This window comes from Macrotis lagotis, chromosome 3 (assembly GCF_037893015.1).
Source record: "Macrotis lagotis isolate mMagLag1 chromosome 3, bilby.v1.9.chrom.fasta, whole genome shotgun sequence".
Classification (NCBI taxonomy): domain Eukaryota; kingdom Metazoa; phylum Chordata; class Mammalia; order Peramelemorphia; family Peramelidae; genus Macrotis; species Macrotis lagotis.
The window spans coordinates 287,133,736-287,144,374 of record NC_133660.1 but is presented as its reverse complement, the minus strand read 5'-3'; the positions used below and the strand labels follow the sequence as shown (position 1 = coordinate 287,144,374).

Here is a 10,639-nt window from a genome sequence, read left to right as displayed (position 1 = left end):
GCCGGGCCGCCCGCAGGCCGCGAGGCCCGCCTTTCCGGCCGCCCCGCCCCTTCCGCCGAGCCCCGGATGCAGGGGCGCTCTATCCGCGGCCTCTCGGTGGCGTCGGGAACGGAGCAGGCGCGGAGCCGGCGCGGCGCGTCAGGAGGCAGGTGAGCGCGTGCCCGGGGCGGGGGGGGGGAGGAGCGAGGCCCCGGCCCCCCGGCCCCCCGGCCCCCCTCCTCGCGCCCGCGCTCCGAGCCCGCCCCCTGCGCCGCGCTCCCCCAATCCGCGGCCGCGGCCTCCCCGGCCCCGCCCCTCCGGGCCCCGCCCCTGCGCGGCTGCACCTAGTCAGCGCCTGCTGCATGCCGAGCCCGGCTGCGCCTGCTCCGCCCCGGCCCCCAGGGCCTCCGGTGCCAGCCCGGGCCACCCTGCCCCGCCTGGCACCCGTGCCTGGCTCCTCCGTGGCGCCCTTGGGGGGCTGCAGGCAGAAAAGAGCCGAGCCCCGGAAAAACACTCGTCAGTGATGTTTTCAGGGGAACTCAAAAGGGGGCCGCAGGGTGGGCTTCCGTGCCGAGCGCGCCCCATTCTGCCCCCGTAGGCCGCCACCGCCCTGCCGAGGGGAGGGGGGCCGACTTCTCCTCCCGCCTCCGAAGTCACCGATTCTGTGACCGAAGGGGAAACTTTGGCCCAAAGCGGTCAAATGGCTCGTTCAAGGTCACGCACGGACACACACGGGGGGGGGGGGGGGGGCGGCGGAAGGAGCACCTGCCTTGCAGCCAGGGGGCCCCGCGTTCAGAGGCAGCCCCAGGTGCCTAATGACTACCGGCTGCGTGACCTTGGCCAAGCCACTTCGCCTCGGGCCTTGCCAGGCATTTTGAGTCAGGATTCGCCCGTGCTCCTGGCGCGTTCCCCTGCGCCTGCCCGGGAGCAGCTTCTTCCAGTGGACCCCAGGGGCACGGGCAGGCACCCCAGGACTGGCCGGCCCGGATGGGGCTGCTGCAGAAGCCCAGGGCTTGGGCTGGGCCAGACTTTGGTCTCTCTCCCCGGCCTGCCAGGCTCCACGGTCGGGCCACGTGCTAGGGTTTGGACTTAGCCCCGAGTCCCAGAGCAGGAGAGCCACGCAGGTGCCACGTGGGTGCCAGGGCTCGGCCCCCAGGCTTCAAATAGTGCCCCCGCTCCCACGCACCCACCCACCCGGGCTCTCTCCTAGGGCTGGCCGCCGGTTTCCCTTTCGGCTCAAGCGGAGGCAAGGGCACCCGAGGCCACGCTGCTTCTGAACTCTGCTCCTCCTGGCCAGCCTGCCCACCATGGTGAGTTCATGCCAGTTCTTCAGCTCTGGGCTCAGGTAGGGACCCGAACGATGCCCCCTCTGCCCCCTTGCTGCTGCGGGGACAGAACCAGTGGGGTTCTGAAGCAGGTGGTGCCCCTCCAGACAGAAGTCTGCTCTCTCCGCCTCCCCCACGAGGCCTCTCATGCCCGGGCAACCAGACCCCATCACTTCAAGGGGACCCAAGATCCTCTCTCCCACCTCCCCGACCGCTCTTGCATTCTCGGGCCACTCCTCCTTATCCTGGGTCCGGCTTCGCCGTGCCTCTTGCTATCTCCCCCGTGGCCGGGGAGCTCCTGCCTTTCTGCAGGGCTGGTCCAGGCCGGTCCCTTGTTGACCACCTGGTCTCGATCCAGCCCCGGGCCATCCGGAAGCTCCCAAGGAGCTGTAAGGTTTGACTCACATCCTGGGCTGCTCTGAGTGACCATAAAGTTGGGGGGGGCCCCTCGGAGCACAGCAGTAGCTAGTGTGGACGCCAGGCCCCTGGCCCCCCGACTCTCCTGGGCCCTGGAGTCAGAAGCATTGGGCTGGGCAGGCTGGCCTGCCTGTGCTCCACAGACCCTCCTCAGACTCCCTCTTCTGCCCAGGCCGCGCACATGGGGGTGGGGATGCCAGGGCTACGAAGGGATTTCAGAGGAACCAGGGCCCCAGCCACAGGGGGAGAGAAGAGCCCAGCTGAAGGATCAGTCGTGGAAGGAGATGCCCCAGCTTGGGGACCTCCGGCAAATCTGTGACCTCTCTGGGTCTTCATTTCCGGGCAAGGTGCCCAGCCTGGCTGTCCTCCCCCGGACACCCCCAGACTTTCCTGAACTGACCACGCTGTGGCCAAGGCACTGGTTCCTCCCCCTAGGCTGGCCTCTAGCCTGCTTGGGTGGAGGCATCTCGCCAGAGGGCAGGAGACCCCAGAGACCAGATGGGTTTTCTTGGGACCTGAACTCAGAGCCCCCATCGTTGAGCACAAGGTTTAGTCAGGGGACACAGCTAGCCAGGACCTGAAGTGAGCCCCTCCACTGCTCCCTGCCTCAGTTTCCTCTTGTGTAAAATAAAGGGGTTGGAGAGAGGATGGTGACATGGTATTCCCACAGGACCTGCATATGGATTGGGGGGTGGATTGACTCTGACCTCTCTGGGCCCCGTTCCTCCCCTTTCCAGACCCCAGTGGCACCTGGCCCTCAGCAGGGCCAGAAAGGCTGGGCAGGTGCCTTGCCAAGCTCTTTTATCATTCTTCTGTTATGTTTTGTTTTTGGCAAGGCAGGGGGGTTCAGTGGCTTGCCCAAGGCCACACAGCTAGGTCATTATGAAGTGTCTGAGGCAGGATTTGAACTCAGGTCCTCCTGACTCCAGGGTTGGAGGGCCACCTGGCTGCACCCTTTATCATTCTGATGGGAATAAGCAGCCTTTCTATAGGACTGGGAGGTTCTGGGAGTGCCGTGCATGCCTCCTCCCACCCTCTGCTCAGGTGGGGCAGCAGCTCTGCAGCCCCAGGCCTTGGTGGGTCTCAGGAGGAGGGCAGACTTGAGGTTGCACTTCCAGGCTCCTAGAATCTGGGATAGAACCCGAGGCAGCCCTGGGTTCTTGGGCCTGTTTCCTCATCAGGAGAACTGGTGATCCCCTCTGGCCTAGGAACCCCCTGGTCCAGAGACCAGTTTGGAGCCCCTGAGAATACCAGGCAGCCTGATTACCCATGTTGGGGGTGCAGGGGAGCATCAAATGCGTTAGCGCCAGTCAAGGCAGCCCTGGGGACCTGCAGCCAGAACTCTGTGCAGGATAGAGAGACTGCTCTCCTTCGGCAGTTAAAAACCTTGAGCTCAGGTCCCCAGGCGGCTCCCATAGCTGTGGCCCAGGTGACCCGGCCCGGCCTCAACCAGCTGGGTCTCGGGGTTCGGCTTAGTGCCCCCTGGAGACCTTGGGTCATTTTGAGGCATTTACGCCCAGCTGTGAGGCAGATGGCCCAGAGATGGAGGCAGGTGATGCTTCCTGAGAGCTGGTGGATGGGCCATGCTGGGCCTGGAAGCAAGGGGAGTCTTGGATCCTCTGATTCTGAGTGAGGTCCTGGAGACACCCGTCCCCTTCAGGTGGGCTCCTCAGCCCCAGAGCAGGGGCCTGCCAGGGCAGTGAGGGGTTGGCAGGACCCCTTTGGGGATGCACAGGAGAGAGCTGAGATGGGGGTAGGGCTCCCTCAAGTGCCAGGCTAATCAGCAGTCCTGTGAAGAGAGTGGCATGGCCCCAAGGAAAGGTCTTGGAGACTGCTGCCTGAGGTCCCAGGCCCAGACCCCCAGGCCATGGAGCCAGTATGCCTACTCCCCACTTTGTCTCCCCACAGTCCTCTAAGAAGCTGGTGAACTCGGTGACCGGTTGTGCCGATGATGCTCTGGCTGGGCTGGTGGCCTGTAGCCCTGACCTCCAGATTCTGGATGGACACCGCGTGGCCCTGCGCTCTGATCTGGAAAGCCTCAAGGGCCGTGTGGCCCTGCTGTCCGGCGGGGGCTCTGGCCATGAGCCCGCCCATGCAGGTGAGCCGCTGCCGCCGCCACCACAGGTGGAGGAAGAGAACCAGGGGCCTTTCCATCCACGGCCTCCAGGCTTGCCCTCTGCATCCTTCCTCACTTGAAATGTGCTTTCTCTTTTGGAAAATAATTCCAAAAATCTTCCCGGGCATCCCTCCCTCTTCCACCCCCTCCCCATCGGGCAACAGAGGAGCATGACCTAGAAAATAAATCCCACTCTGGTCAACTCTGAAAACAGACCTTCTCGCATGCCCCCGTCCTCCTGGGTCCTCCACAGGCAAGGCCACTTCGGTCGCTAGATTGGCCAGCGGTCTGACAACATCACTGCCATGGTGGACGGCGCCCACTTCCCCCTGCGCCAGTTCAGACAAGTCTCCGGAGGCTTCTCGGCCCTCCTGGTTTCCTCTATGACTCTGCCTCTCCTGGCCAGGCAGGTCCTGGAAGGGCCGGGAAGAACTTGGGGTCCCACCCATGGCCTCTTCCTCCCTGCCCCCGCAGGGGAGGCTCCCTCGACTGAGTCCACAGCCTGTTGCGTGTCTTCCCTGAAGCTCTTAACTTGTGTCCATCTTGGCTCATCCCTCACACTTCTGGACTCCCTGGGGGAACAGGCCTGGTCCCCCACTTTCGCCTTTCTCCCTCCAGGTTTTATAGGCAAAGGGATGTTAACTGGGGTCATCGCTGGTGCGGTGTTCACTTCCCCAGCAGTCGGCAGCATCCTGGCTGCGATACGGGCAGTGGCTCAGGCTGGCACAGGTATGGTGGGCAGGGTGGCAGTGGCAGAGTTTCTTGTGGGTTTGGGGAGGGGAAGGGGGAGAAATGTGGGGTGAGGGCTTCCTAAGTGCCTCTCTCCAACTTCTGCAGCGGGGACGCTGCTCATCGTGAAGAATTACACCGGGGATCGACTCAACTTTGGGCTGGCACGGGAGCAGGCCCGGGCAGAGGGCATTGCGGTGGAGATGGTCGTCATCGGTGATGACAGCGCCTTTACCAGCCTAAAGAAGGCAGGCAGGCGGGGCCTCTGCGGCACAGTACTCATCCACAAGGTGGGCGCTCCCAAGAGGGCAAGGTCTGCTTCGTCTCACTGCACAAACAGCAGGCGTTGGGGATCGGGAGACAGCCGGGGCCCCTGTTGGGGGCCGCTCCCTTCCTTCCCCTGGACCCTCCTCACCTCCTGTGCTGGGACTGGCTGAAACGGGCCACCCCGTGTCGCCCCTTCCCAGGATTGTCAAGTGTGGACCAGAGGAACCTAGAGCTAGAGCAGAAGGGACCTCCCAGGTCAGCTCAGTGAGAACCCTGAGTCCCAGGGGGGTCCCGGGGAGGAAGTAGAAGAGCCCGGTCTAGGAGTCCGGTCTGCCAACGTCCACAACCCCCACACTCCGTCCTGCCCTGGAGGGGGAGGGTCAGGTCAATCAGCCAGGACTAGGACCTGAGGGAGGTGCCCGCTTTCCCTTGCCCCTCGCCGGCACCCCACTCTCCCTGCCCTCCATCCCCAAATTGTGCGGTCAGTCACTCGGCCCTTGGGGGCTTGGCTACTGTTGGTACAGGTGGCTGGCGCCCTGGCCGAGGCTGGCGTGGGGCTCGAGGAGATTGTTCGGAGAGTGAGTGCAGCCGCTGCCGCCATGGGTGAGCACTGGCCTTGGAGGAGGAGGGTGGCTGTGCCACCGTCAGTGAGTGCTGGCCAAGAGAGGCCATGGGGAGTGCTGGGGCCTGGGGGGATGGGGGGTGGTGAGTGGTGGATGACTGCTGAGGGATGCCTAGAAGGGGCAGCCTCCCCAATCCCCTCTGCTTGCTGGCTCCACGGGGCCTCTAGGGGGGCTGCTGGGCCTGCTCCTGTGCCAGCCCAAAGTTGAGTCGATCGCCAGGAATATTTCATTTTCACCCTGTCGGGTAGCACCAGCCTGAATGATTAAACCGTTCTTTGGTTGAGAGCTTCCTGGGAGGGTGTGGGCATGCCTCCTGTGCCCTCCCCATGGGTAGCAACGTGTCCTGCCCACTTCCCTCCTAGGCACCCTAGGGGCAAGCTTGTCTTCCTGCAGCGTCCCAGGCTCCAAGCCGACCTTCCAGCTTCCTGTTGACGAGATGGAGCTAGGCTTGGGTAAGGCCGTGCCCCCAGCAACCTCAGGTGTTGGTGTTGCCTCCGCTATGAGTTGATCTCACCCTGCACAATGACCTGTTGGCTGTCTCCCACCTCTGCTCATGAGGGGGGTGGGCCGGGCAGTGCTTAGGTGTCTTCTTTCCATAGGTATCCACGGAGAGGCGGGTGTTCGTCGACTAAAGGTAGGTAGGTGGGGGTTGAGCACTGGCTCCCTGCTCCCGTTGCTCCAGGGCATGGTCTAGTCCGAAGCCCCTCACTCTTGCCTCTCCTGCCCAGATGGCCACAGCGGATGAGGTGGTGAAGACAATGATCGACCACATGACTGACCCATCCAACGAATCCCATGTGCCAGTCAAGTCTGGTGAGTCTCCTGGGTCCGGGGAGGGTAGGTGTCTTGGCTGTTTGGTTCAGGGCACCCCCTTCCTTCCAGTTCTCCCGCCACTCCCCCACATCTCCAGTTGTCTTTCCCCTTCTCTCACCATGCACATGGCTGCCATCTCTGATGCCCCTCTTCACCCCTGCCTCCTTCCACAAACTCACAGCCCTCAGTTCCCCAGGACACAAGGGCTCCCCGGGAACAGCCTCTGGGATGATGCTTCCCTCTGGCTTTGGGGGCCCTGCCCCATGCTGCCCTTCAGAGAACCCCCTCCCAAACCATGTTGGGACACTATGAGGGAAGCCCTTTCCAGAACTTCAGGAGCCACGGAGAGGCTCTTGTCCTTAGCGTTCCACTTGATGCCCACGATGGACACATCTCCACGCCTCCTCATCAACTCCAGTCACAGGGGGAGGCAGCATTTCCTTGGCCTTGGAAGCCTAGCAGAGGGAATATGCTTAATGAACAAAGTCATTGATTGATTGATTGGCTTGCTGGGGCCACTCCCCCCTGCTGCTGCCCACAGGCTCTTCGGTGGTGCTGGTCATCAATAACCTAGGTGGCCTGTCCTTCTTGGAGCTGGGCATCATGGCTGATGCTGCGGTCCGCTGCCTCGGTGAGTCCCAGGTGGAGGGGTGCCAAATGAGCAAGTGCCCCCAGGACTTGTGGGGCTCCTTCCTTATGGCTGCCCTCTGCTCTGGGTTCTAGAGGCCCGTGGTGTGAAGATTGCCCGTGCTCTGGTGGGCACCTTCATGTCAGCATTGGAAATGGCTGGCATCTCCCTGACGGTTCTGCTGGTGGACGATGCCCTCCTTACACTGATAGGTGAGGAGGCTGGGGAAGCACGCTCCTGCACAGAGGTCAAGGGGAAGGTTACTTCCAGCTTCTTGTGGAACTTGACTGGAGGGGAAGTGGGGGGGAGGGGATTCTCAGATCTTTCCAGCCTCGGCCCCAAAGCCCAGGTTCTCTTCCTGCGAGGCACAGAGGATGAGGACATCCACTTCCCTGGTCCCTCTAGCTAGGGAAGCTGAGCTGCGAGGCTGGGCCAGGGCCGACTCTGCCTCCCCTTCATTCCCAGATGCAGAAACCACGGCCTCTGCCTGGCCCCGCATAGCCAGAGTCCCTGTGACAGGTCGCCCCCGGAGCCGGGCAGCCCCCACAGAGAAGCCAGAGGGCACCGCGCCACTGACTGGAGGTACCCTTTCCACCCGACTCAGGGGATGGGGATGGGGCAGGGGCAAGGGGCTCTCTGGAGCCCTGGGCTTGTTCCTTATCTGGCCCCCTCCCCACCGGCCTCTCTTTGCCAGGGCCTGGCTCCAAGAAGGCAGCCGACATCCTACAGCGAGTGTGTACCACCCTCCTTGACCTGGAGGATCATCTAAATGCTCTAGACCGAGCGGCCGGAGACGGCGACTGCGGCACCACCCATAGCCGAGCTGCCAGAGGTTGCTGCTGGCCGGACGGGGGAGGGGAAGAACTTGGGGGCCTCCACCAGCTCCTTCTCTTCTCCAGTGCTCTTTGGTTCTTTCCCTTGGGTATCAAGCCCCGATTGGCTGGGCGTGCCTCCTTGGTCTGGACCCTGGCAGCAGTGGGATGCAGGGCTCCTGTGCTTTCCCCTCCCCCTGCCACTCCATGCCCAGTCTCCCTTTGCCCTTTCAGCAATCCAGGAATGGCTTAAGGAGGGTCCCCCGCCCAGCCACCCTGCCCAACTCCTCTCCGGCTTGTCCCGGATCCTGCTGGAAAAGATGGGAGGGTCATCAGGGGCGGTGAGTGTCCGGAGGCCTCGGGGCAGGGGGGCCACCAGCACCAGGGAAAGGCCAGTTCTCACAGTCTCCCTTGGTTTGGTTCTGATCCCCAGCTTTATGGCTTATTCCTGACGGCAGCTGCCCAGCCCCTCAAGACCACGCCCGGCCTCCCAGGCTGGACCGCCGCCATGGACGCCGGCCTGGAAGCCATGCAGCGGTGAGTCGGTCACCTGCCCGCAGGTGGTGGCGTTCTCCACCCTGAGGAGGTGATGTCCCTTCCCTTCTAATTTAGGGAGCACCCTGGGGCTGGGAGGCCAACCCTGGCCACCAACTCACTGGAGGCTCTCTCCGCTTCCCTGGCAGGTATGGAAAAGCCGCTCCTGGGGACAGGACCATGGTGTGTAGCCTCTGCCCCTGCCCTCGCCCTCCTCTTCCTCCTCTTCCTTTCCACCCGTCTCGCTCAGGCTTCTTCTCTTGTCTTGGCAGCTGGATGCGCTGTGGGCCGCGGGCCAGGAGCTCCACACCCTGAAGACCCCGGGGGCCACCCTGCTGCCTGTGTTGAGCCGGGCAGTCCAGGTGAGGGCCCAGGCAGTCTGGGAGGGCAGGAAGCTACGACCCTGGAGAGCAGGGCCATGCCAGGCCAGGCTGGAGCAGGCGTCCAAATGGCCTTGGGGAGCATCTCACTGCTCCCAAGGACCCTAAAACAGGAAAACCTGATTCAAGTCCTGCCTCAGACCCCACCAGATGCAGGACCCTCTCTGTGCCTTAGTTTCCTCACATTTCATGTCCCCTCTCCCTGAATCACTGGCCCTTTGAGCCTGCACCACATTCTGACGCCTGAGCAGTGAAGGGAAGGAGGTCTCTGGGTAAACATGTCCATGACGGTGTGAGCTCTGAGGGCCAAGGGGGTCCCACAGGGCCTGGAAGAGGAGGTGCCGAGGCAGGGGGCGGCCTGGGTGTGCCACCTCCCCCAGCTGCCATGGAGGTGGGGAGGCCGTGGAAGATGAAGAGCAGCATGTCTAGAGGGGTCGTGGCTGGGGGGAAGGGGAAGTAAGGGGGTCGTTAGTGCCGTGACCCTACCCATAGAGCCTCCACAAGGCCGGTCTGCCCCTCTCCAGTAGAGCCACGTCAGGCCAAGGCTTGGGGATCCTGGTGGAGACAGAGCAGCCAGGGCCAGGACCGCGCAGCCGGTCTGTCCCCCAAGTCCGACTCAGGAGCTGAGCCCCTCTGCCTTCTCCTGCAGAGCGCAGAGGCCGCAGCGGAAGCTACTAAAAAGATGGAGGCGGGAGCTGGGAGAGCCAGTTACATCAGCTCGGCCAAACTGGAGCAGCCGGACCCCGGGGCTGTGGCAGCTGCCGCCGTGCTCCGGGCCATCCTGGAGACCTGCCAGAGCTTCTGAGTGCCCTTACCCTCCCCAGCCCAGCCCCTGGTCGCTGCTGGGCAGCCGCTCAGGGGGCTTCGTCCTCCTCTTTCTCTCACTCTTCCTGTCCGATGGCCTCTGCCCAGTCTGAGGAGCTTCACCTTGAAGGACCCCTTTGCCCAATCATGTTTTAAATACACAAGATAATCAATCACAAGAGAAATCAAATAGATAAAACGTAGAATCCCGTTTCTAGCCTCAGGTTTAGAACTACTTTCGAAGGCCGGACCCCTTCATCCCACAGAAGGCAGAACTAGGCAGGCTACCTTCCAGTTCCCCCCACAAAGGCTGCCTTGGTTTCCAGCCTGGCCCAGCCCCAGGCTCTGCCTCCCGCACCTGTTGGGGTTCCTGTGTTCTTTTTTTAAGGTTTTTGCAAGGCAATGGGGTTAAGTGGCTTGCCCAAGGTCACACAGCTAGATAATTATTAAGTGTCTGAGACCGCATTTGAACCCAGGTCCTCCTGACTCCAGGGCCGGTGCTTTGTCCACTGTGCCACCTAGCCACCCTGGTTACTGTGTTCTTAAAGGATCTCTCTTTTCTCAGCCTTTTTGTCAATAAAGTGGGGGGGGCTACACCCAATAAATCCTGGTCAAGCTGCAGCAAAAATGCTACACAGTGGCTCCTCCTTTCTCGCAATGGAGCCGAAACCTGGAGATGGATCCTAGTGGCTTGGCAACAGCCATGGGGGGGGGGGGGGAGACCAGCACATCCAGTCTTGGGAGCAATGCCCTGTACAGGCTGGAATGCCCAGGAGGACCCTCTCTGGACTGGGGCAGGAAGGGCCAGAGGAACCACACCCCAAACTAGAGCCCCAGGGTCCCCTGAGCAGTCTCCTGGAAGCTCTGGTGCTTCCCCCAGCACAGCTGGACCAAATAGAGCCTGAGGGGAGCCCAGGGGACCAGCCAGGCCAGTGGGTCCTGGCCAGCCCTGGTGGGGGGGTCTCCAACAGTGTAGGACTTGGCAACCTCAAGGAGGGGTCTAGACCAGCTTTTTGTTTGGCTGAGATGGAAAGGAAGGCAATTGGGTCACTGTTGGAGAGGGGAGGGCTCTTTGTAGTTCTGCTCTGAAGGAGAGTTATTTGGCCCCTCGGGCACGATGGCCTTGGAGTCAGGGAGATGCAGACTGCTCCGACCCAAGGCAGACCGCTTCGCCTTGGTGTCCCCGCTGGTTTGAGCCTGCACTGGCACCCC

At 62.6% G+C, this 10,639-nt stretch overlaps 1 protein-coding gene across 3 annotated transcripts; it reads left to right on the top strand.

Moving 5' to 3' along the window:
* Window positions 1-83: 83 nt before the first annotated feature.
* Window positions 84-10,057, top strand: TKFC (triokinase and FMN cyclase). 3 transcript variants are annotated; one of them, XM_074231346.1, is made up of 18 exons: window positions 84-149; window positions 1,190-1,289; window positions 3,630-3,819; window positions 4,456-4,566; window positions 4,675-4,856; window positions 5,358-5,436; window positions 5,819-5,908; window positions 6,056-6,090; window positions 6,185-6,269; window positions 6,811-6,900; window positions 6,993-7,109; window positions 7,363-7,479; window positions 7,592-7,729; window positions 7,944-8,050; window positions 8,143-8,246; window positions 8,393-8,426; window positions 8,516-8,605; window positions 9,273-10,057. In XM_074231346.1, exons 2-18 carry the CDS (start codon window positions 1,287-1,289, stop codon window positions 9,426-9,428), a joined length of 1,728 nt encoding a protein of 575 aa, XP_074087447.1. In that variant the 5' UTR covers window positions 84-149; window positions 1,190-1,286; the 3' UTR covers window positions 9,429-10,057. The 3 variants fall into 3 exon arrangements, with proteins under 3 accessions (XP_074087447.1, XP_074087446.1, XP_074087445.1); XM_074231345.1 differs by lacking the exon at window positions 84-149 and adding an exon at window positions 250-693; XM_074231344.1 differs by lacking the exon at window positions 84-149 and having other exon boundaries at window positions 743-1,289.
* Window positions 10,058-10,639: the final 582 nt, after the last annotated feature.